We start from the raw sequence: 27,192 nt of genomic DNA, 5'->3' as shown, positions 1-27,192 counted from the left end.
ATCTGCTGAAGGTCCCTCCGCCATGCCCCTGGAGTTCATATAGTCAGTATTAGCAGAAGGGTTAGTCTGCTGTGGGATGCTCTGTGATTACCAGAACATGGGGTTTAATCATCTGCTTTTAGATACTACTTATAATCTGACAAGTCCCCAATTTATGTGCACAGTCCCAGATTCCCCGATATACAGACTTGAATATCCAGCAGCTCCTGGAGTTTTTGGGTAAGCGTTACAAACTTGGGCACTGACAAATGTAACCTATTCTGTCATCAGATCTACAAAATTATTCTCCTTAAAATCTCCCCCAACTGAGAGATCCATATCTCCATCTTTCACATTAAACTTTAAGGACATCCTCCACCCCTCCCTTTGAGCCGACATCCAGCTCAACCAGCAAATTCTGAAAGCATCATTCAGAATGCAGAGGCACAACTGAGATCTGCATGAACATTAAATGGCAGGAAAAAATGGATAGGAATAGACACGAAATAGTATGTCTGGAGCTGGCCACCGGTACGGCCACACAGTGACTCCATGGCTGTGTTAGTCCATTTTACCCTTATTTTCTAAATAAATTATATGTATCCCCTATTTGTATGCTTTCGTATGTCATGTCTATCAGGTCATTTCTCTCCATGCTGTTCCAGCATCTTGCCTGAATCATTTCAGTAGTCTCCCAACAGGGCACACGGCTTCTTCATTGTCTTTCTTATATAGGTTATTCTCCAACCAGTCACCAGGTCTAAGTAATCATTTTAAAATGAAGTCATATTACGTCACTCTCAGCTATCAACCAACTGATGGCTTCCTAGTTTATTTTATAGTATTTTCAATTTATATAGGGGGAGCAGGAAGCTTGACATGGTGGCTATAAAACCCTCACCGTAGCTGCCTGGAAGCCAGTGTTCTCCTAGCAGCCTTCAGATGAAGATGTAGAACTCTCAGCTCCTCCTGCACTATGCCTGCTTGGATGCTGCCAGGGCCCTACCTTGATGATAATGGACTGAATCTCTGAACCTGTAAGCCAGCCCCAATTAAATGTTGTCCTTATAAGAGTTGCATTGGTCATGGTGTCTGTTCACATGCATGTTTCACAGCAGTAAAACCCTGACTAAGACAGGCCCAGCACACCGTGAGTGGTGCCATCCTGAGCAGGTGGTCCCTAGTTGTATAAGCAAGGAGGCTGAGTAGGTCATGAGGATCAGGTCATAAGCAGCATCCCTCCACAGCCTCTACACTTGTTCCTGCCTTCAGATTGCTGCCCTGCTTGAGTTCCTGCCTTGGCTCTCCTCAGTGATGAACTGTGATAGGGACATGTAAGCCAAAATAAACCCCTTTCTCCCCAAATCGCCTGTGGTCATGGTGTAGTATCACAGCAATAGAAACTTAACTAAGACACTGAGCACAGTGACATAAATATTTTTTAAAGCCAAAAAGGCAAATAACAACAAGATACTCACTGATTTTATAATAGTTTCTAAAGTTTATTGTTGCTGTTTTGCTTATACCTATTTCATAGTCTTCCAGAATTTAAGATTTGTTTTAATGTTCCACCATGATTATAATAGGGTTCTGTGTTTTGAAGCAGAGTCACTGAAGTGGTATCTCTTTCATGTTTCATAGCAGAAAGGTTATACTGGCTATTGAACATTGGATTGCCATATTCTTTTATGACAAGTCTATTTTCCTCCCTTTAATTCACAAATTATTCGTTCTGTTATCTAGATCCCTGAACCACGTCTTTCCCTACTGGTTTTGGTATTCACTGATGGTTCCAGCCTGAATCAGTTATCACAATGGCAGCTAAGTCATGATGACTCCCACACATTTATCGGCTTTGTGAGAACGTGCTCTCTCTTCTCCTGGTGGAGACACTCTAGGGTTTAACGTTAATGTCAACTTCTCTGCCATATGAAGTTACAGATTTTGGATAGAGATCAATACAATATGGGAGACACTAAGCTCAAACCTGATGATGGAGGACCCAGTAAATCCAAAACCTTGGAGATGGGACAGAGATGGTGGATTCAAGGGCAAACAAGAAAGTCAGGGAAGCTGGAGCACAGCAATGCATCCAAGGGGGACTGTGAGGGGTGAGGTCAGAAAAGCGGAGTGTCTAGATCATGGGGAGCTTGTGGGTCAGGTTAAGGCCATTGGCTTCATCCTTAGAGCACCAGAAAAAGAATGAAGGGAGTGAGATGATCTAATTTGCTTCTTTGAGAGATTCCACTTCTCTTCCTAGGAGGAGAAAACTTGGTTGAAGTAGTTTTCTAATGCCTTGGGTTAAAGAGGGCATGTACCCTTAATCAGAGCATACAATGGCATGGCTTTATGGAAGGCAATTCTGTAGTGACTCAAAATTGCAAACAATTTGGTCCAGCAATTCTACCAGGGAGAATTTCTTATTTGCATATGCAAAATGACACAAGTATAATGTTACTCAATGAAACATAATTTATAATAGTAAAATCCTGGCAACAATATGTGTTCGACAGCAGGGGACTAATTGAATATGTTATAATGCATCCATACAGTGGAGTATTATGCACTTGGCAAAAGAAATGAGTGCGTTCTTCACCCACTAACATGGAATCATTTCTGAGAAATAATAAATGGCAGAGATGACAGAATGACTGGAGCATCGAGGGAGGGGTGAATCATACAGCGGCTTCTTTGGTCATGAGCTCCATCTTGGGAGGAGATAATATAAACTGGTGATAGTGATTGTCTCTGAAGAGGGATAAGAAAGACTTTAATGGCTACTCTCTTACAGACTCTTCCCATTTTGTTTTCTGTATGTTTATTCCTCTTTAAAAAAGGAGAACGAAGATTAGAAGGTCTTCTGTCATACAGGTGGAAAGCAGTGAAAACTAGAGATCAAGGCCCATGTCACCCGGCACAGCTGATGGAGGCAGAGGGATAAGTGTCCTGTCCACACACACACACACACACACACACACACACACACACACACACACACACACACAGCTCAGTTACCTCAAGTAGTACCACTATAGTGTCTCTCTCATCCCAAATGACCTTCCAGGATGACCCTAGCACATCCCCATGAACCTGATCTCTCATTCGCCAGTCTCAAAGTGTATCTATTCCATTTCCTCAAGCCTAACCCATTTGGTAACCATCTTGATTAGTAAGAATAACTCTACTTCCCGTCTGTGGAAGAACATTCCTTTCATCTTTGCCCTGGGTAGGTGTGTAAAAGACCAGGCATCACAAGCCGCCTCCTTTCAATGTTGAGCACTAAGCATGGGTATTCACGGTCACACTCTACCACTGTCCCTCCAGATGCTCAGATTGGGGCTCATATCCTCCGCACCCCATGCTGGTCATGTTTCTTTCTTCTCACGCCGCCTCTCACACTCAAGTTAGAACCGCAGAGACTTTGGGAGGTGCCACTAAGGATGATCACTATGGGAACGGCTCTTTCCAAGCAGCCACACCGAGATGTTTCTGGGACAGCCTGTCACTTAGTTTCAGTTCTGGATTCAACATGTCTCCACACTTCCTGGATTTCTGCAGGCCTTTGGAGCTCAAATACAAGTTTACACTTTGGGGGACTTTCTGTGTAGAACTGGATGGCATGCTCCTTAGGAAACTGATGCCTTGACCCTGGTGCTATCCTCGCAGTTATGAAGTGAAACAGACTTGGACAGGCTCAGCGTGAGCAAGCTACAAACCACAGACCTCGAGGCGAAAGTTACTTCCCACATGCCCACAGAGGCATGGGTTCTCTCAGATGCTGTCCTCCCTTGTCTAGTATTCTACAGAAGGGCCCACAAAGTCACACATGGAGAACTTATAGTAGATGCCTTATTGATAACTGAATGCATATGTTCAGTGCCATTTTACAGTATGTTTACTGTGTTATTCTCCACCAAACTGCAGCTCACTACTCTGTGCAAAGCCGCATGCCACATATTACTCTAACACAGTATTTCTACCCGATCCTGTGTGATGCCTTGCCTCGGATAACATACATCTTTGATTTATACTAAATAAGCCTTCTCGACAGCAAATCCCAGAAGACTTACTCACAGGGCTCAGTCTGGGAAAAACAAACAAACAAACAAACAAACAAAAAACAAAAAACAAACAAACAAAAAACCCAACAGGATTATCCACACTTAATTTTTTTTTTCTGTTTTTAAAGACAGAATCTCTCTAAGTAGTTCTGGCTGAACTAGATCACGCTACGTAGACAATGCTGGCCTCGAAGTCCCATAGATCCTCTTACCTCTGCTCCTGTCCCCAAGAGCTGGGGTTAAAGGCGTTTGCCACCACACCCAGCTCATTATCCACAATTTAAAATTTTACTCCACTCACCAGCTTATGAAGCCCCTTGGAATAATTATGTATTGTTCCTGGTGCTTCTTTCTGACTGCCTAGAGCCCAGGAAGAAGCCAAAATGACGTCAGACAGTCTCCTGGAGACATTAAGCAATCTTAAAAGGATAGAAGTCCTACTGACGTTGCCTCTTGTTCCTGTGCACAGAATTATGGCCGGTCTCCACCATCTTCCACACGATTTCTTAGATCAGAGAAGCCGCCTAATTTATGAAGGCCACAGGAACTTGGCTTGAATGACTCGATGTTGATTTGGTTTAGTGAGGTCTGAGGTCCACTTCAGTGCAAAGCAGTGGCTTTTATCTGCCAGCTCCTAACATGGGATCCAGAACATGAGCGCTGCCCATATCCTGCCCAAACGTCTAGACTTCTCTGTACAAACTGATACGAGGGTTTACTGACGAGCCGCAAAAAAGATGCCGTCTCATTACTTTATTTCCACTTTTATTGCCAACACCAAATGACACCTTATATGGCCACCAACTGAGACTTTTGTGACTGTTGCAGCAGTCTGCCTGTTGGCCTGGTAAAGAACCCAAGTTGCTGGTGACCTCAACACTCAGCAACACCCTTACCTCCATGGAGCTGGACCAGCATGATGCCCTGCACCTGCACCTGCACCATCCTGGTGAGGATGCAGGTCTGCTGTGCTACCATGGAAACAGGCAGTCTCTGAACTTTCCATCAGGCATAGGGAAGTGGGAGTTGGTTGGCTTTCTCTATTCCTTCTGTGTAGAAGCTGAGCAAGGTGGAAGGGAGTTAATGAAACCTGCAGGAGGCTGCAGAGCTGCAGAGTGCTACAAGAACTCAGAAAGAGGGTCTCCCTGCCTGCGCCCCACCCTCTCCCAGTGCCCAAGGAGGACCCCAAACCAGAAAGACCATTAAGCACCCACCCCTCCTGTGCCAGGTCTCTCAGGTTCTTTCCCTCTAGATCAGAACCTGAGACGGGGCAGTGGCTCATCTTTTAAGAGCTTAATTGGTTGGGAGCCAACCTTCGCATGTGTGCAATCCTCTTTAGATCGCCCCGCTTTCTCCATTGCAGAGTGCTGCCCCCTCTCCTTGCCTGATGAATAAGTTTGTAGAGACTCACCATGATTTCCCATCATGTACCTGTCCCTAATGTGGACAGTTCCTTTATAATCCCCAAGCCAAAAGGAACAAGCTATCGATTCCTTTTGATTCATGGTCAGGCATACTTGGGTATGGAGTTGAGAGGGCTCGATGAGGAAGCCTCTCAGAGACACCCAGTTGATCCCAAAGATGATGTTCTCACAAAGGCTAGTGATTATACAATCAAAACACATTTCTTTGCAGACATGAAGTCAGAGGGCTGGCCGCACCATCTCAGCTGAGTACTGTCATGGAAAACCATAGCCCAGATAAATAGGCTTCGCTTTCTGGAAATTACCTTACTAGAAATGTCAGAAACAACAATAACAACAACAACAGAAACAAAACAAAACAGTGAGATTTCAAATTGTATGAACATGAGAATAAACTCCCCCAACCAAGCCATTTCCTTGTTCTGAGGTTTCCACTTGCTCTAACCATCACTTATTTATTTATTTATTTATTTATTTATTTATTTCCTTCCTTATTTACTTATTTATTTATTTTTGTATGAGTACACTGCAGCTGTCTTCAGACACACACCAGAAGAGGGCATCCAATCCCATTACAGATGGTTGTGAGCCACCATGTGGCTGCTGAGAATTGAACTCAGGACCTCTGGCAAAGCAGTCAGTGCTCGTAACCACTGAGCCATCTCTAGCCCCTAACCCTCACTTTTAAACCCCACTCTTTCTTTTTCTTTCTCTTTTTCTCTTTCTCTTTCTCTTTCTTTTTCTTTTTTGTGTTTCCAGACAGGGTTTCTCTGTAAAGCCCTGTCTGTCCTGGAACTCACTTTGTAGACCAGGCTGGCTTCAAACTCAGGAATCCGCCTGCCTCTGCCTCCCAAGTGCTGGGATTAAAGGTGTGCGCCACCACCGCCCGGCTAAACCCCATTCTTATTGTCCCAGCTCACCAGGCCCAGAGCCTGTGTTTCTGTGTAAGTGGGACTCTCAGTGAACCTCCCCACTATGGGAATTCTGACTGCTCTCCTGTGATCTCTCTGCTTGCAGGTTCCCCACTCTGTCTTATAATTTGCTCTGGTGGCAACTATGACAGCAACCAAGGTTCTCCCAATAGGGAGAGTATTTCTCCCACAGGGGTCCGAGACTAACCAACCCTGAAAATGGTTAGCTGATCAACTGATCAACTAAAACATTTGATTTAAACTGAAATTGAAATATACCCATGTGTCAGCAAAAGCCATGACATTACATTTGAAAATGTTTGTGTGCACATGAAGTATGGGGGTGGGGTACTGTGTGCCACGGTGCGTGGGGGTGGGGGGCAGAGGAAAACTTGCAGGAGCAGGTTCTCGTTCTGGAGATTGGACTCCAGGGTCAGGCTTCGGAAGCAGGTATCCTGCTTTACCCTCTGAGCCACCACACCAAACCCACTTGCCACCCTGACCCACAGATTCTTGCTCCGTTTTCTTTCTTTTTTAAAAAAATTTTTTACTAGATATTTTCTTCATTTACATTTCAAATGCTATCCCAAAAGTCCCCTATACCCTCCCCCCCCACCTTTCTCCCCTACCCACTCACTCCCACTTCTTGGCCCTGGTGTTCCCCTGTATTGGGGCATATAAAGTTTGCAAGACCAAGGGGCCTCTCTTCCCAGTGATGGCCGACTAGGCCATCTTCTGCTACAAATGCAGCTAGAGACATGAGCTCTGAGGGTACTGGTTAGTTCATATTGTTGTTCCACCTATAGGGTTGCAGACCCCTTCAGCTCCTTGGGTACTTTCTTTAGCTCCTTCATTAGAGGCCCTGTGTTCCATCTTATAGATGATTGTGAGCATCCACTTCTGTATTTGCCAGGCACTGGCATAGGCTCACAAGAGACAGCCAAATCAGGGTCCTTTCAGCAAAATCTTGCTGGCATATGCAATAGTGTCTGTGTTTAGTGGCTGATTATAGGATGGACCCCTGGGTGGGGCAGTCTCTGGATAGTCCATTCTTTTGTCTTAGCTCCAAACTTTGTCTCTGTAATTCATTCCATGGGTATTTTGTTCCCTATTCTAGGGAGGAATGAAGTATCCAAGTGTTGATCTTCCTTCTTCTTGATTTTCTTATGTTTTGCAAATTGTATGCAAAACATGGCTTTATGGCTTCTCATGCCAAACAAAGTCTACCCCAGGCCTGATTTTCTTTTTCCTCCTCTCTCTCTCTCTCTCTCTCTCTCTCTCTCTCTCTCCTCTCTCTCTCTCTCTCTCTCTCTCTCTCTCTCTCTCTCTCTCTCTCTCTCCCTCCCTCTCTCCCTCCTTCCCTCCCTCCCTCCCTCCCTCCCTTCCTTCCTTCCTCCCTTCCTTCCTTCTTTCCTTCTTTCCTTCTTTCTTGCTTTCAGGAAAACACTTTGCAGCCTGGGTCCTTTATTTCTCTTTTGTACATTAGTCCATGCATTCCTAAGCATTGGGCTCCAGCAGCTCCGGCTCTTTTCTGTTGGTCCTTACAAAGTGTGCTTCTCTGGGTGGCGCAGGCTGGAGCTTCAGCTGAGCCCAGGTGCCCTTCTCTTTGGCTTCCTTTCCTTCTGATCGTTCTCCTTCACCCGCTTCAGGAAGCTGTCTCTGCTCTGTGAGTGCTTGATGTGCTCAGTCCGCACATTGATCCTCTCAGTCAGATCTTGCCCTTAACTTGCTTGTTTACAGTGATGCCCACGGCGTGCTGGGTGACACTGTAGACTCTTCCAGGTTTGCCATGGTAGCACTTATGGGGCATTACTTTTTGAACAGTGCCCATTCCCTGATGTCTACAATATCACCCTTCTTGTAGATTCGCGTGTATGTGGCCATGTTTCCTAAAAGGCCTAGAGAACATATACCAGGTGCCTCCTCTTTCCCTTCCTGCATGTTATTTTGGCGAGTTACTGGAAGATGGCTGCCGTGTCAGAAAACCCAGTCTTGATTTTCTAAGGATGGTGATTACTAATTTTGTTTCTGTTGTAGTGCACACTTCCTTACCCCAAATTGTAGAGAAACATAAGGTGCCATTAGGACTACGGTACAGGTTGGGATGTGGCTCAGTGGGTGAGTGGTTGTTAGGATGCACAGGTCTTCATTTTGATCCCTAGCACTGGAAAAATAAATAAATAAAAAACAACCGAGCACACACACACACACACACACACACACACACACACACACACACACCTATAAAGAAAGAGGACCAAACTGTAGTAGCTGCAGTTTTAACTGAGACCCATGTGGCCTCTGCTGCCGCTTCCAGATGTGCACTAAAGAGAAGATGCTGTTCTTTGGCTTTCAGGTCAGGTTGAATGCCTCCACACTTACAGTCTTCCCACTCGAGGCTAATGCAGCGATGAAGTAAGTTACCCATGTCTCCCCACCCCACCTCTGCTCCACACACACAGGTATTTCCCAGCTCCGTAGGACCTGTAATCATAAGAGAAAAGGAGGGCCACTGATCAACACGGACCCTGTGGACGGAAATAAAGGGAGCGGGGGGGGGGGGGGGGGAGGGGACAGCCTAGCAAACTCTGTGAGGAAAACAAGGAGGACAAATGAGCTCTCTGGAGGAATGGCATCCTGAGATAACCCACCAGTCAGGTCTTCTGAGCACCCACCAGTCAACCTATGGCCCTTCCCCTGCTCTGTAAAAGATACACATGCGTTGGGGGCTAGTGAGATGGCTCAGCGGGTAAGAGCACCCGACTGCTCTTCCGAAGGTCCAGAGTTCAAATCCCAGCAACCACATGGTGGCTCACAACCATCTGTAACGAGATCTGACGCCCTCTTCTGGTGTGTCTGAAGACAGCTACAGTGTACTTACATGTAATAAATAAATCTTTAAAGAAAAAAAAAAGATACACATGAGTGGACGGGGTTACAATTTAATGGTAGAGTAAATGGCTCAATCTCTCTCTCTCCCCCTCTCCCTCTTCCTTTCCCCCTCACTCACATACAAATAAATTGGGAGGGAGAGGGGAAGTGGATCTAGTATCTAACCTCAAGGGGTTTAATGATTCAGGTATTGCTAATTAAAGCTCTTCCATACCCTAAGTTGTAGAGAAACATAAGGTGCCATTAGGACTATGGTACAGGTTGGGATGTAGCTCAGTGGGTGAGTGAGTGTTTAGCATGCACAGGTCTTCATTTTGATCCCTAGCACTGGGAAACAAACAAACAACAACAACCCCCCCCCCAAAAAAAAAAACAAAAAAAACAAAACAAAACAAAACAAAAACCGAGCACACACATAGGCAGAAAGAGGACCAAACCTCCCCCTGAACCTCCTCTCTTTAGGAACCTGCTTTGTAACACATGACAACATTCACTCTGCTGTTTCCTTTAATACATCCATCACTGCCCCTCCCCCAGGGCCCTCTTGGTACTTTTGTGTGTGCACGCATCCCGAGAACACCCAAATGCTATTGTCAGCTATTGCTATAGGAGGGGGCATCATTTTCAACAGAGGTGGTTATGGAAGACTTCACGTAGGAACTGAATTTAAATTGGGTCTTAAAGATGTGAGTGAATTTGAAATGCAAAGTAAGGGCCAGAAAGCTTCCCAAAGCAGAAAGCCACTTTCAAGTTAGCAAGGGGGAAAGAGGGGTGCAGTTATTGTCAGTGTGTGGTCACTGGCACGAACAAAAGGCCAAAGCAGGGCTGAGAAGGGGGTACAGGATCTGGGGATGCTAGGAAAGGTGCCAGTTTCTGCCTCTCAAGTGCTGGGATTAAAAGAGTATGCCACCACTGCCCAGCTCTCTGAACCATCTTTGAAGAGAACCGTGTCATCTTCGTGTATCAGGAAAAAGACATTCAAAGTCCTTAAGATCCAAAAAGAGCAAAACCACTAGAACCAGAAGCAAGCCTAGAACAGCGTCTGCTCGGCCAGCACTGACAACCTTTAGCATCTTCTTACCTTTATCTACTCCTCACCGCACTGTCAGTAAAGGTAAGCCACAAAGCTTAGACCAGGGAAGGAGATGGTGGACAGACACTGGAGTGCTTATCACACCACGACACAGCTGTGCCATTGCCAGAGCACTTGTCTTACTACTCTGTTCTCATGCCCACCATCTCTTGTATACAGTGCACTGCTCTCATGCCCACCCCCTCCTCTCCTTTCCCACTCAGGCAGCCCCTCCCCCTACCGTGTCCCATTTACACATATCTTCTTGCTTTTATTTATAACTCACTGATTTTAACCAGGACTCTCTGTAAACACAGCTTAGGAACTAGCCATTGGAATCTGGTAGGCTCACTGTTGACCGTACAATGGAACACAACAATAGACTCCTCTCTTTGGAGACAGCAGCCAATAGTTAGCAGGGAAGAATCCGTCCAAATGAACCCTGTTTCCAATCCATGACTAGCTGTTGACAGGCCCAGGCTGGTGGAGACCAGATGCTGGCACCACAGCTGGGGTAGAGTTTGCGTTGGCTGGGTCATACTTCAAGGATACCATTTTTCAGCTCTTCTTCCTCCCTTTCTTCCAGCTCTTACATTAGTGGCTCCCCTCTTCACCATGTTCCTGGAGTCATAGGGTGGTGTAAATGTCCTATTGAGGTCTAAGCATACAACTCTTCCAATCACCTTGGGCAGCAGTGAGTCCCTTCACTCAGTGTGTTTTGGTGCCTGCATCTACAGTGTTCAAAGGCAAGCTTTGTTAAGAAAGGGGAGTTCTAAACATTTAAGAATTGCATCCATATAGCAAGAACAACCTCGGTGGACTAAGCATGAGAAGGAATCTGTGTAAGGTATAAGGAGGCCTCTTGTTGGAGGAAATGAAATCACTCTCAGCTAGAAAGGCTCAGAAGGGGAAAGCAGGATTAAATAAGACCACCATGACTGTGTGTCCCTTCGCTCTCATGGCCAAGCACCCAAGGGTAACTGGAAAATGAAGAGGCTACAGCAGTCAGGATGGGTGTCTCAGAACATAGACACAATTGGCATGAACTGGGCTCCCCAGCCTTGGCTGTGAACGGCAGAGATGGAGCATAGCAAAGTTGCCTGAACTTTTCACATCTACAGTTACAGAGCCTACAAGAAACATAGGAAATGGAGATGGAGAACTGGAAAAGGCGAAATGACAGATGGAATCCTACAGAAACCGTGCCAGAGCCAAGGGCTCAGAGCAGATTTTAGCAAGCATGTGACTTGACCTGGGCCACTGAGCTACAGAGAGTGTCAGGGGCTTGAGGATGGGGTTTCAGTCCCAGTGGGGACAGCTGGAGTCACCTTTGGAACAGTGAGGGCACACCTCACCCATGATCTCATGGGCCTAGGTCTCAGTCAGTTTCTGCTGAGAATGTTAGCACCCACTGAGGAGACAGGAAGGACAGTGAAATGCTGAGATGGAAGGGACCTCAATACTTAATACTCTCAAGTTAGGAAATTTAACAAGGGTAATTAGCTTTTTTTTTTTTTAATTTTATGTGCCTGCATGAATATATTGTCTGTGCTTTGGTTACTGCTCTATTGGGGGCTTGCTTACAATTTTGGAGAGGTTAGTCTATGATCATCATGGTGGGAAGCACACAGGCACGGCAACAGAGCAGTAGCTGAGAGCTTTATATCCTGATCCTGAGGCAACAGCACAGAGAGACACTAGGACTAGCGTGGGCTTATGAAACCTCAAAGTTCAATCAACCCCAGTGAGACATCTCCTCCAAGGCCACGCCCCCTAATCCCTTGCAAACAGTTCCACTAAGGACCAAGCATTCAAACATATAAGCCTATGGAAGCCATTCTCATTCAAGCCACCAAAGTCTGTGTCATCACATGCATACAGAGCCTGTGCAGGTCAGAAAAAGGCATCAGGTGCCCTGGGACTGGAGTTACAGGAAGTTGTGAACTGCCATGTGTCTTTCATGCTGGGAATTGAACTCAGGGCCCCTGAAGATCAGCTGGTGCACTTAATCACTAAGCCATCCTTTCCGACCCTATTTGTGTATCTTTAGAAAACATCCATAAATGAATACCCTAAAAGTTCTTCGGGGGTAATACAACTGCAAACTTTAAAAAGCAACAGATTCTGACCCAGTATCTGAACTTATCAAAACCACAACTAGCAAGTACCCACAACCCTTCTCATGCTATATGAAATTAGTTGAACATTACGCATGTGCCTGATAGACTATGCTCAGTGGATCTGAATGCTGCTGCTAGCTGAGCGAATTCTACTTCACTGTACATTCTGGTTTGGACACCTGCAATGGACTAGTAGAACCGGCCTTGTTTAAAAAAAAAACATGCATGACATTTTAGTTCTCGTATTTATTAATTCCAAACACCAAATTTAAACAGGCCAACTATCTTTTGTAGTCCTTACTCCAAGCCAAAAACTTACATTTCTACATATCTACTATGGCTTGCTGTTTGGCTTCCTACATTTTCCCCCACTCCTCTTGTGACTGTCTGGTGATTTCTATGCCTAAAGGTCTGTGAGGGAAGTGTCCACCATTTCCTGTTGTGCACACACAAACCATTAAGGCCAAAGAAAAACACATACCAAACAATAGTGCTCTCTGGCTGTTGGACTTCAGGCGAATTTTGTTTGTAGTGGTACTTTCAAATTTTATAAAAATAAGAGAATACTTAAAAGTGTAGAATCAGAAGAGTTAAAAACAACAAAATATCTCAGCCACTAGATGCCAGTTAAAGACCACAAAATATTTTGTATTCACAGAAATGTGATTGCCAAAATAAGTTAAGGGGCTGGCAGGCAGAATGTGGGGCAGGGGAGCCCATTTAATCCCATACAAAGCAATGTCCTCGGTCCTCTGAAAGCCATAGTAGGCAGCGTTGGGCACAAGATGGGTGATCACCTTGGGAGCGTCTTTGGCCACAGAAGCTAGCAAGGGTCTGGCAACACAGAGCAGGATACAGGTAACTGGCCTTAAAAGAGGAGAAAGGGAAAGTTAAGGAAAAAAAAAAAAAGGAAAGGAAAGGAAATTCAGCACAGGGTCAAACCATGCCTTACGAGCTACACTATTGATAAGCCTTATCAACAGTCTCCTTAAACATTTGCAGCCTCTTCAATTGGGCAGCATCTTTGCGTGAGGGAAATCCCAAGCAGGCTCTGGAAGTGGCGGCAACAGTTGTACACTGCCCAGAAGCGGTTTCTCTCCATCAGTGATCCCTTCTGCCACGGGTGTGAGGTGAGCGTGCTTTCTTGTTCTGAAGAGACCAGCGTGTGAACTTTCAGTCACATGACAACAGCCAGGTACACCGGTAATTACTAAACTCTGTGACGAAAACCACATGGCTCTGGTTTTAACTCTTTTGTGTGGATTCTATGCTCTATGACGTCAAATACCTGGAAATAAATGAGCACCAAGACTCTGCTTGGCCTCTTCAGTCTCTCCATCTCCCATTGGCTTTATGTCCATCTCATAGTAACAAAGCAAGGGCCTGCCAGAGGGATTCCCAAGGCCCCCACTTCCCACATTCCTTGGGAGTGTCTCCATGCTTTCTTCAGCTCAGAAACGTAGCATTTCCCACCCTGGACCTGACCTCATGCTTACTTCTGGCAAGTACTAGTTAGCATGGGTCGTGCTGACTTGACAGACCGTGTGGCCTGCGCTTAGTCACTGTTGCTCAGCGATGTCCACAAACGCACTAGTGTGAAAGAGGATGAAGTTCACAAGGGAAAATGCCTTCCTGTTGAGGGCACAGAATGGCCAGGCAGGCAGGCTTGTTCTAGATGCCGAGGTGATCCCAGGCCTGGCCCAGAAGCAGGCTGCTGCTGCTGCTGCTGCACACTTGGCACTTCTTACAGAGCTTCCTGCAGTTGCCATGCAGTAACTAGTTCTGCAGCCATGGCTAACTGCTTCAGGAGAGCTTAACTCCCTCCCTCCAGGTTTGACAGTCATTTTATAGACAGTGCTGACCCAGGTCACCTCTGTGCTCTACGTTCACAGCTCAAATGCTCACTTTCCATCCCTTAACCATCCTCAAAAAATCAATACTCCACTATCGGGAAGTCCAGGAAACAGGGACAGTAAGACAGACTGATGAAATGATTTAATCACAGAAATAAGCACAATCGGATCTCTGATCCTAAGTCTAACTTATTTCCCGTTACTCGGAAAGTGGTAAGCAAGGCTTACAACTATCACAATATTCTAATTCTCGGCCAGCTGAAGCAGGCAGCTGAGGTTTGTCCCATAGATGAAGAGTGATCATTACAGCACAATGTTCAAGTTCTCCATCCTGTGCTCTTGGTTAAACTACCTTTTAGATGTGCTTCTTCTGTTGAGAAATACTCAGAGCACTTGCAAATTATACAGACCCTCCCACCAGGACTTGCATGTTAAAGGGCTTGCATGTTCAAAGCTTTCCAACTAGCTACTGATAGTGTTAAGCTATACATAAAGAACTGCTCTCCCCCGTGACCATGTTGGTTTGAGTAAAGGCACACAGACTGTTAGGAGTCAGACATAAACTGTAAAGCTGTGGACACAAAATACTTACTTTTAATGGTAACATCGCTCTCGACTCTGGGCATTGCTGTACTTAACAAATACTACAATTACATATTCTGGTAATGTTTTTTTCCTCAGGGTTTCTTTAATTACAGGGGATAAGGAACAGACTGTAAAAAAGTGGAAGCAGGGTAGAAAATGTTGACATTCTGGCAAATAAAATTGCGCCCTGTAAACTGTTAGCAATTCCAAGCACCAAAATTTAGTTCTCAGAAGTTCAACTTTATTCACCTATATTTGGTTTTATTTAAAAAGAGTAACAGGGTATGTCGTGTGTAGAATGCTTTACTTAAAAGTTAAAATCTAACACTTTTTTCAGTGATTTTCATTTTGAGAAAAGTATTTTTTTCTGTGCCTATTGCTTCCCTTACAATGGTAGCCTATGGTGGTGGTGGTGGTGGCACACCCCTTTAATCCCAGCACTTGGGGAGGCAGAAGCAGGCGGATCTCTGTAAATTCAAGGCAAGTTCTAGGACAGCCAAGGCTACACAGAAAAACCCTGACTCAAAAAACAACCAATCAACCAACCAACCAAATCAAACCCTCAGGTAGACTGTAATAAAAAAGATCCTCCTGTAACTACTACAGAGCATTTCGAGAAAGTAGTGCTCTGCAGGCCGCCGATTCTGTTGCACGTGAAAGCACGCACTCATATCTATAAAATTCAATTCCTGACAAAATGTGTTCATGGTTGACCAAGAGTGTTCTGAACTGCCACACACAAGAGCGTGGCTAAAAAGTGAGAATGAGGTCGGGCACGGCGACACTCGTCTTGGATCCCAGCACTCAGGAAAGAGAGGCAGACAGATCTCTAGTGAGCTCCATCTAAGCCAGCCTCATCTACAGAGTGAGCTCCTGGACAGCCAGAGCTGTTACACAGAGAAACCTTGTCTCGAAAAACAAAAACAAAAGATGGAATGAAGAAAGTTGGGTTCTTAGGCAAAACACTTTTTTTTTAACCCCTTTTAACAGAAAGGGGCAAGCTAGACATTCCTATTAAAATGCTTTATTCCAAGGGCAAAATGGGCTCTTCTCAGTCCTCACCTTCTCACTGTAGCCCAAACACTTTTATACAAATAACTACCTAAAAAGTGAGTCATGTGCATAAACATGGTATTTACATGATGCACTATGATTAAATGCTGCTAATGACAAGCCAACAGAGACAAGATCTCCCGTGGAAACATGCCATTTAACAGCAGAGGGCATAATCCTCCTGCCGCTGTTCAAGTGTGGCTTCATAGCAAACTGCTGTTAGGCAACTGGCTGAAAACTGTCCATCTGTTACCATCAAACACGTAGGCACCACTAGAGTCTCAGGGAGTTCTCTAGCAAACCAGCCATGTAAATGAACCAAAGCCAGCATCTTCACACGCAGAGGCTGCTGGTGCAAACGGAGCGTACCACACTGCCATGCGCCCCACCCTCGTGGGTACACTCCTGAACGCTCCTAGTACAGTCACCTGTGGCACTTGCCGCCAGCCACCCAGACTTTATGATAGCTCGTGGCTGTCAATCTTCTGCTCGGCACTGACGTGGCTGCTTAGTAAGTAATGTCTGGGTTTCTTCCTTGTTCACATGCACAAGGTGCACTCTAAGACCTCAAGATCACTCTAAATCACTCCCTAATGGAATGAATCCTTGAACAATGGCCTCGCAATGTCCTTCCTGGGTCAGGTGTTCAGAGCACCTGTGCTTTCCTCTGGATCACATTTTTTTTCCCAATTTTAGAACTTCTTGACGTAATTAACAGTATTATGAGGCAAAGAGGGACAAAATAACCTCAAATTCTATTCACATTGTTAATTGTTATGGTAACTTTCAACTCCCAAACTTCCTGGGGAAGCAAGCTTGATCTATTACTGATTTACCCCTGAGCATCTGTGTGAATTTGGACTCAATGATCTTGCCTTCTGTTAGTATGTTTAAGAATGCAAATCCTACCCCGGAGCTCTTGTCTCTAGCTGCATATGTATCAAAAGATGGCCTAGTCGGCCATCACTGGAAAGAGAGGCCCATTGGACACGCAAACTTTATATGCCCCAGTACAGGGGAACGCCAGGGCCAAAAAGGGGGAGTGGGCGGGTGGGAGGGTATAGAGGACTTTTGGGATAGCATTGGAAATGTAAATGAGGAAAATACCTAATAAAAAGTAAAAAAAGAATGCAAATCCTATAGTCCTAACATGTACAAAGTAGCATAAACCTTTTTGCTACTTTGCACCAAAACGATCAGTTAAAAGGATTTTTACAAATACTCACATGCCTATTCACTGAAGACTTTCAGACTCCTGTTGTGAACTTCTAAATTTCAGACTGTCTTGATTTTGATGGAAACAAAGTCTGTCTGAGATGAACGGATGGGAAGGAGGAAGAGACACAACTTCTTACTATTCTGTGTATGCTGTGTGAGTAGACAAATGTGGAGGTCAGAGGACACGTTTCTTCCTACCTTCATGTGGGTTTTGGGGATCAAGCTCAGGTATAGAAGTCTGCACAAGAAGGGTTTTTACCTACTGAACCCTCTTGCCCTACTCCCACAAATATTCACTAGCTAATGCAGTCCTCACCCTCTGTCTTGGACGTGTGTGCCACTAAAGAACGATACAGGGGATAACATCAGCCTGCCATCCACACTTCTGCCTCCTGTACTAAAGGAACGCAATTCAATTTGAGGAGGAAGAGTGATGTCCAAGTGTGAAGAGCTTAATGGTTCTGCCACTTCACACACACAGCAGCCACCGTCTCCACTGCAGAGAACCAGCACTACAGCAGGCTGGTCCACAGGCGTTCCTAAGGTTGGGAGACACTCCAGTCAAGTTACCTCAAGGGTTGTTGTAGCAACAAGGTTAACAAGTGTTTTGTAGACTGTTTTTATTATAGCTGGATGCTATGTCAGTTTTAATAGTAAACCTGCTTTACTAGTGATAAAAATGTTCAACTCATTAATGTTTGGGCTGTTCCAAGCCAAACAGGGCTGTGCACGTTCTTTTTCTCAGACAGGAAGTTATGGCTCAACCAGGAAGCTTCTCAATTACTTCATGTTCATCATGTAACTCTGAGATTAGGTCTCTAGTTCTTTTCAAGGCCTTAAAAAACAAAACAACAAACACAGTTATGTGGTGTTGTTAAGTATATTTACAGGATAAGCTTGAATTTCATTATGTTTGTTTAAAACATCAATGTTGCCTATTATCACTAATTGGCCATAGGCAAACTGGAATTAAAACACGTAACTAATACTGTGCAGTGCTTTTGGGTAAGGAGGGCCTATGCCTATGTCTGAGAAAGGCATAGGCAAAGTCCGTGTGTGCCACATCAAAAAAAAAAAAAAAAAAAAAAAGACTTAAGAATATACCTGCACATATACAAAATCCCTTTTTCTTTTTGCATTCACATAATTTAGACAGTAGATACCAAAATGTAATCATCTCAGAAAGACCACCTTATACCCAAATCAAAACAAACTGGATCCCATAATGACATGGTAAATAACTCAAATATTTCTTTTTAATGCTACGAATAGTGTCCACCTTCCGAGGGCAACAGGACAGTTAACACAGAGAGCAAAGGCAGAAAGTGAATGCACAGACACACACAGATCTGTATAAAAATGCACCAGAAATCACAGAACATTTAAGCAACATTTTCTTAAGCAGAACTATTTCTTTAATACATTAAATAGACTGAAATATTTGGTGTGGACAAGAAATACGTATTTCACAATTTTAACTGGAAATCAGCTATAATAAAGCCTCAGCTCACTGTTTCTCACACACACACACACACACACACACACACACACACACACACCACAGTTGTCTGACAATCACTGAGAGAAGACTTACAAATAACACACTTGTTTTAGTATCTCCATCACAGTGCACTGCATCAGCCACTGAGGACCACCAGAGAGCAGGAGCAGGGTTTCCCTTGGCTCCTGAGCTCAGCTTAGCTGGTAAGCACCGTGAGAGTAGGACAGAACTCCACAGGGATACTGACTCCTTTACCTGCTTCCGGATGACACATTTAGTAATTTTAAGACAGCATCCACCAAATAGAAACCACATTCTGGCTTCTTAAGCAGGACAGACTGGGAAATAGAGACCAAAGCATCAAACACCATGTTTTCCCTTATAGGAGAAGACATCTATAGTTTCACACGGTTTCTGTTACAAGAACTCCTAAGGACACAAAGTGTACTTACACCTACACAGATCATCCCTAGCTCGTTGCCTCTTTTCATTCCATACTCAACTCCATTGTTCTTTGTGTTATTTATTGTAAATCTTAGGTTGCATCCACAGTAATGAATACAGAATACAGGGGTTGAGTCCTAAAAATATTGACAGCCATGGCATAACCCAACACAGTTATCAGCTAGGATGACATCAGTATGAGAATAAGTCCTGAGGACACCTAAGGGGACAACTCCTCCCAGGACCCCTAGGACTCACTTTGGTTGGCACTTAGCATTGCATATCTGGGACCCTTGTCCCAGGCATGGCTGGGACTGGTCACCTTCCCTTGACACGTGCAGAGAAAAGAACGTCTGTGTACATAAGGCTCCTTAAGGACAATGCACTTGTAGCTCTCTTGCTAAAGGCTAACCAGCTGGAAGCTGGGAAATACCTTAAGGTTATTTAACTCAGACCAAGTACATTTAGTGGTAGTGTATCAGACTTCACTCTTGAAACCCACTTTCAGACAAGACGTCCCGAGTCTCCTGTTCCCGTAAGTTACATAGCATCTTACCTACCACGTGTTGAGATTTTCTGAGCTAAATGAATATTCTAGTTTCATGTATCGTTTTATATCCCTTTAAATGTGAAGACCTTCAACGCCAACTACTCCCACATTCTAATTTCGTGTATGAGGACAGCCAAGCTTGAAGGCCCTTGCAGAGGCCCAGAGCCACACTACTGTGTACTGAGCTCCCAGGAGGCCAGCCTTGAGGCAGGAGGCCTCTGATGCTTTTTCACTTGCCTTCCAATGAAGTTGCAGCCTTAGCCAGTCACTGTGGATTTTCTTGGTTTAGCTCACCTAGAAAGTGCTGAGTGTTACAGATCACTGCCACCAACAAAGAAAGTCAAATACTCACACCTTATGTCAGAGTCAATAAAAGCGTAAATGAAGTCGAAGGTAAAGCTGGTCTAATGTGTGCCCAATTTGAATTCTGCATTTTACCAAGAAATAGGCTGGATCGGTATATGTACATACATGGTTCAGAGGCCAGGGGTTGGTTAGTTATTCTCGTGATTTAAACCAGTCTCTGTAAACTACCTCTATAAGCCAATAATCCACCACCCTACAGAGGCAAGGACAAATGTGCAACCAGCTAGGCACTGGCCCTTCAAGGCAGGTTTCTTCTCAGCTCCCCAAAGCCAACCCCCTATGACACAACACTGTGAAGGGCACAATTTAATACAGCCTTAGAAACATAAAGTTACTTAGTGTTTACCACTGCAACCAGCCAGGAACCTTAAAGCCAGAGAGAGGAAGGGTAACAGCTGGTTTGGAAGTTGTACACTAATCAGAGCGTTTTCCAACACGCTAAAGCTTTGTATCTGTTCTTATGTTGCGTATTTGGTTGTTTAAAAATTACTTCAAGACAGAAAAAAGGTACAAATCCTTACCTTCCATCCCAAAATAGCAAACCAAAAAACACCCCTTTTCCCAAGGGATCCTACATCTCTAGCATTTGTGAAACCTGGGGTCCACTCTAAGACTCAGAAGCTAGCCAATGAACACATAGGTGGTTAGTATACAGAGGTTCTAAGAAGTCTTGGAAAATCATTTCTTGGTAGTTCACTGCCAAGACAGGCCTGAACTACCTTCCTTTAGAGTAGCATTAGGTGTGGGACTCTGACTTCATGGAGGTACTTCCCGGGTCTCTGGAATTTCATGGGGAGACCCAAATGAAGAAGAGACAGATTTTCAAGTTAACCCTCAGTGCTGGGTGTAGTTTAGGGATGAGGTATATGGAAAGCTTTATTGGCGGTAATTGATTTCTTATGATTTTCACCAGTGCCCGAACACCAGCATACCAGCTGCACTGTCAAATAAGGACTGGTAATTTCATTTTAAATACACTGATTGTGTCATGAGTCTACAAGCAAATGGGATCTCTTTACTGAGATCTGAGATTTAAACAATGTATCTTTCATCATTGTTAAGATAACCCCACCGTTTGTTTTCTGAGGGTACATGTGTGTACACTTGAACACACACACACATATACACTAAAACTAAAATGTTTGAGGCAACTCTCATGTATATAAGCTACCTATAATGGCCAAGGTAAAAGTCTCTATTCAAGATATAACACATGAGGCCAATTCTTATCGCAAAAGCACTCATGAGATTAACTCAGCATTTTCTGGCTCCAAGTATTTAAACACATAAACTATAATCCAAGAAATAACTTGTCCCTCAATCTCCCTGGACAAAAGGTAGTCTGAACAAGTAAAATAATCAAGCAAGCTGGAAAACAGAAGAGGAGCCAATGGCAGAGGTCTACCTCTGCAGACCACAGACCACCATCACTGGAATAAATCGGACACTTTACAACAGTGGTTTCTCAACCTGTGGGTTGCAACCCCTTGGGGGAGGGGTGGTCAAACAACCTTTTCACAGGGGTCACCTAAGACCATCAAAAATCAAAGATATTTACATTATGATTCATAACAGTAGCAAAATTACAGTAATGAAGTAGCAATAAAATAATTTTATGGCTGGGGGTCACCACAACATGAGGAACTGCACTAAAGGGTCACACCGCTGATCTAGACTGTCCCCAAACTGTGATGGAGATGCTGTTACCATCTAAACTATGATAAATAATGTTGAGTTTGCTACTTGTCAGTCACAGGGACATTTTAACTGGGCAAAAATTCCAGAGTCATTTGAAAGACTCCAACAACGGTCCAGGAATGAACAATACTAGCTTGCCTGCAGGGAAATGCATCGCACTAAGGGAAGAATACAGAATGCATTCAGAAAAAAAAATAGAGCTGATTGACTGGGGAGGGTAAGGTGCAAGGAAGCCTGGGTTTAGCAAAGTGCTCAGGCAAAAGCATGACAAGTAATAAGTCTGATCTATCAGGACACCAAAGCCTTAAGCCACAGTATGGGGAAAGGCCCTTGGCTGCCCTGTGAAGACATACCTGAGATAGTTGCACAGAGAGGTGCAACACACAGGCAAGCTGGAAGGGTCAACTTAGATTGTCTCCTTACTTTATACCTCACCACCAAATCAACTACTCTCCAGCAAAGAGGACACCTAAGAGAACAACTGTTCCAAGTAGTTAATCTTAAAAAAAGGGGGAGGGCTTAAAAACACATACGGGCAGCTCTTGGCAGAGGTAGGGAAGGCAACTGGGCATCTGCTTTCTTTGACTTCAACCAGCAAAAGCCTACTAACCTGACTGACTTGGACTCTTAGTCGGGATGAACTGACAACCAAGGCGTGATGAAGGTGAAATTAAAGAAACAAAGAAGGAACTCTGTACATATACATACATATATGTACACAATTAGAAGATTCAGCTCTCAAGAAAACATATGCAAATTCCTTCTGGCAAAGTCATAGGCCCTGAAAACAACAGGAACTCTCACAGGACTAAGCCCAACTCCAGAGCCAGGACATGGTCCCAGAATCACATTGGCTGGGTAAACAATAGGCAGGAACTATGCTGACTAAATGTATATAACGATGGATAGTAAGTCTAACTGGTGTGGCTCAGACCCTAGCAGGAAAGGGTCCTTAAGTCACAGCCCAGTTTAGTGGCATTCCAAAAGACTGGCCTAATACAACCAAATGTTTGAATCTGGTAGAAAGGCTTTCAAATTACTGCTGAGACATGATGCTAAATAATGTGGAGAAATTAAATCAATATAAATCAACCAAGAGAGGCCGTAGGAATCATCTGGAACAAAAATCAGTCTTGCAAAAGAGGTGAAATCAACAAAATCTAGGTGACAGTAGCGCATGCCCACAGCATTCCGGTGAAAAGCAAAGATAAGCACTGAATTCTTTTCACATGAGTTTACACGGTGACTTGTTCACGCTCGGTGGTATAGAAAACCTATTCCTGAACCCCAACCATGGAGCTGTGTCTCACTGTTGGCAACACTTTAACATGTCTGATAACCTCCTACCACTTTCAAAGCTGTCCTCTGCCCCAGAACTGTCCCAACAGCTCAAGTTTTCTAGTCTGTGGAAACTTCCAGAGAAGGGGCAGTTTATGTACAAGGATCTCCAGTAGGCTCAACAGCAATAATGCACAGGACAATTGCTCTATCACAAGATGGGCAGCGGAAGGGAAGCAGTGATAGCCGATATGCAGCAACACGTCCAGAAGCAAGCAGGGAGGCTCCAGACTGGTGAGCATTTACGTAACGGGAGTTGTTAAATTAAGTGGCACTGACCTGGTGTAAGAAAGCTGTACAAGGTCTGAGGAATAGATTACAGTGAGATGACAGAAGCAGCCTGTCACAAAGCAGTCCCACCTTCAACAAATTCTAAACTGAACAAGCATTTTCATCACCACGTGTGGGTGTGTGCAGGTGTGTGCACAATCATGATACCTGACAGTGAGTCTCTATGAGCCTGAGCCTTTGGATGCTGATAATGTTCCAGCAGTGTTAAATTGCCCTTGGCTCTTCACATGGCTTTCTCTTCCTAGGTCAGGGGTTAGCTTACACATCACTCTCCAGATGCCTTCCTAATATCCTACCAAAAGCATCGTCTCTGCCATTCTCAAAGTATACCCTGTTTACCTCCTATGCAGACACTTGAGTATGGGTTAAACCAACTGCTCTTAGCAAAGGCAGGAACTATAGCTATCTTGTTCACCTTCACCCAAAAGTTAAGGAAGTTCATGGCACATTAACAGGTGAACAATAAATATTTGAATAAAAATTACTATACCAAATTTACATGAACACATAACATACAAACACAAATATAGGAAAATGAGAAATATCAAATAGAAAACAACCAATGTTGAAAAGCATCAAAAATGATTACTGTACATACATGTGAGAATGGTCTCAAAGAGTAAGTACCAAAAGTATTTGTCTGCAAAAATATGAAAGTTTACAAAAAGGAGACCAGGCATTTGTACGGAGTTGCAAACGAGAAAGGAGTCAACACTGGACATGACTGTCGTGTGCTGCAGAAGGGAGGACCAAAGGACAGCTGGGATCTCCTTCCTGCAGAGCTGAAAGGTCAGCAAACCACACACCCAGGGTAAGTCAGGAAGAGCTAAGTCCACAGCTAACTGCGGGCTAGAAATCTTGCTAAATGGCTTAGCTCACAATATTTAAACCTTTGAAGCTAGGTAAAATAACATTCTACTTATAAATTACATACAATACACTTTAAAAACAGATGGCCCTATCTGCTGACAAGACCTCAGCGTCACTCTAACACATTTACAAAAGGTCTGTTCTGTAATACAACCTGGTAGTAAAAGTAAAATGAGGCAAAAGGTCGGCTGCCTTTACAGAAAGGTACTTTATTATTAGACTGGCTTTGGAAGAAGGAAACAGACTGAGATGATTCTAGAATAGCCCTGAAAATAATTATACTGCCACCTGTGCATGTTTGAGACAAAAGTTAATCAACAGAACAACTGGTTATACACATCAGTTATCATCTGCTGAAGTCTGGTTATTAGACAAAAGGACTTACTGCCCACACAAACCTTTCCTGGACTCAGAAACAACTAACCCAGAAGCCAGCAGTGCAACTGTTTAGCACGACGTCATTCTGCTGTACTGCTCTGAACCAGAACAGGAATGGGATGAGGAGCCTGGACGGTTCCAGTAAGGTTTCCTTCTAATGCAACTCAGGAGAAAAGGCTCACAAAAGAACGACTGCTAAGATCCACTGGACACATGAAGGTCAAGGACTTCCAAGTTAATCCACTTGTCTTCCCCCAAGAGTTTGTTTATTTTTGGTAAAAGGCAGAAAAATTAGTTTCTACAAGGAAAATCTGCTTCTAAATGATAATTTGAAAATCTTGATATATATATATTATATATTAAAAAAGACACAAAAATAACGGAGAAGTGGGAATAACAGATTAGATACTGTAATTTTATAAAGGCTTGCCTAGACCAAGAAGCAGCACACACACCTCATTTATGCAAACTAAGAATGTATACAAACAGCATAGTACTGCAATACTGGGTCTGGACACATTACCTGTACACAACTACTACTGTTATTAATAACCTTTGGGATACTGTCTTATGCCCAACAAGACATCATTAAGTCTTTAAGTCTTCTTTTTCCCCGCTGGGGAGGGCATTTCTAGACACTAATTTTCCCATCTAATATTCAAATATAGGAAACAGATTCCACAAGGTGCTTTAACTGATGAGACCTCAAGTGCTGTTTTTGCTCTGGAATTTTTGGATAGCAAACAGTCCACGGGATCATACATGAATACTACGACGGAGGAGCTGTTACAGCGAGTCTTTGATGGGTTTACGACATGCTTGAGCATCGCACTGAAGGGGATCCCATCTGAGTTAATACTTTGTCCAGCCACTGCAGAGGGCCATTCAGATGAAGTTCAATCCAGCAAGGAGTACTTGTTACTGTCTGCCTCCTGTTTGAAAGAACACAAAAACAATTAGGAAACTAGAAGGTTGTATAAAATAAAATCTATTTCTTTAGAATAATTATTAGTCTTGTGTATATATTTATAAATTTTAAAATGGTTGACATTTACTGCTAAAAATGAACTAGTGAGTTTGGTCCTTTTTCAAGAATTTTATTTATGTGTGGCACATATGTATGTTTCCAGGTGCATGCAGAAGCCAGAAGGGAGTTGGGTGTCTTCCTCAACTTAACCTCGTTTCCTTGCGTCGGGGTCACTCCCTGAACCTGAAGCTCCCTCGCTATTCTAGCTGGACTGACTGGCTGGCTGGCCAGCAAGCTCCTAGAATCCATCTGTCCCCGGGGCCTCGGTTCCTCAGTCCCAGCACCCCCATCTCCACCCACGATGGTGTTATACACACTCACAGCCATGGCTGGTTCTTTTGGGTGCTAGAGCTTCACACTCAAATCCTTGTACTTGCCAATTTTTGAGCTCTACCAACTGAGCCATCTCCCCAGAATTCCATCTTTTTGAAAGATTTACAAAAACATCCTTTTTTTCTGAAGTTAAATTAGTCTACTGATACTATTATTTAACTAACACCTCAAATGATACACCTATAGGAGAAAATTTAGGTACTACTTAGTAATGAGGCTGGGAGGAGAGACAAAAACCCGAAAAGATTGCCCCAAGTAAACTGACACATATGGAGCCCTACTTTTACACATATCCATGAAATCTAACTGGAACAAGGCTCAAATTTAAAGTCTGCTGACCCAAGCTAAATCCTTGCCATACAATGTTAAGACTTGAAGCTACAATTCTCTAAGACACACAATAAGCAACATCCTTGTCAGTAACATCCCTCAGGCTTCTAGTTTAAAAAGCAAAATTAAAACCTTCTAATGCTTTAACAAAGGGACCACTGCCTACTCCCTGGATCACAGAACATTGTTACCCTATTCTCCGACACTGGACTTAGCTCTATCTTATTTGTTACACAGAGTCAGTCAATACAATTACTTTTGCTTCTTCAACATGATATTCTTCAATCATGATAAAAGGCCATTATCAGCTCTCCATCTCTAAACAATTCATGCCCAATAGAATTTAGGACTAGATACCCAAGAGGCTGATGGCTCTGCAGGGAAGAATATGCCATGCTCTTTTAGAGGACCAAGTTTAGTTACCAGGACCCACATATGGCAACTCATAAACACCTGTAACTCCAGCTCTAGGGGATCTACAACCCTCCTCTGGATTTCACAGGCACTGTTATTCACACAAGCACAGACCCATATATACACATGATATACACATAATTAAAAGCACTGTAAGGGAAGCTCAGTGCCTAAGCATATATGCAGTACTCTTTATCACATGCTATCAACCCAGTAGAAGCCTGGGTTTTCAGTATGCTCTAGCCAACTTCCAAGTACAGGCGTCTGGTTTTCTACACACAAGAATTTCTGCCAGGCTTGCACGTGTAGCAGACTGGGAGATACAGTTCACTAACACCAGCAGACTGGAGAATGCAGAGTGAGACCACCGATGAGGGGGACTACACTCAGATGTTCTCAACGAAACTGTTCAATCTTACTTTTATCCTCCTTCTAATCAGAGGGCTGCTCTGCTGCCAGACTGACACTGCCTTTTCTATCTCCT

At 43.9% G+C, this 27,192-nt stretch overlaps 1 protein-coding gene across 6 annotated transcripts in view; it reads right to left on the bottom strand.

Moving 5' to 3' along the window:
* Positions 1 to 18,394: 18,394 nt before the first annotated feature.
* The window catches only part of Smad2 (SMAD family member 2), a 70,659-nt gene continuing 61,861 nt past the window's right edge, over positions 18,395 to 27,192 (bottom strand). For 3 of the 6 annotated variants that reach the window (XM_017317842.2, XM_030250351.1, XM_006525699.3), the window contains one exon: positions 18,395 to 25,536. In XM_017317842.2, the coding sequence (XP_017173331.1) occupies positions 25,413 to 25,536 (124 nt within the window). In that variant the 3' untranslated portion in view covers positions 18,395 to 25,412. The remainder of the gene's footprint in view (positions 25,537 to 27,192) is intronic. The other 3 variants (NM_010754.5, NM_001252481.1, NM_001311070.1) reach the window with 1 other exon arrangement.

The sequence above is a fragment of the Mus musculus genome, chromosome 18 (genome assembly GCF_000001635.26).
Source record: "Mus musculus strain C57BL/6J chromosome 18, GRCm38.p6 C57BL/6J".
In the NCBI taxonomy this organism is placed as follows: Eukaryota; Metazoa; Chordata; class Mammalia; order Rodentia; family Muridae; genus Mus; species Mus musculus.
The sequence above is the reverse complement of the archived record's forward strand: the minus strand, read 5'-3'. Positions and strand labels throughout refer to the sequence as shown.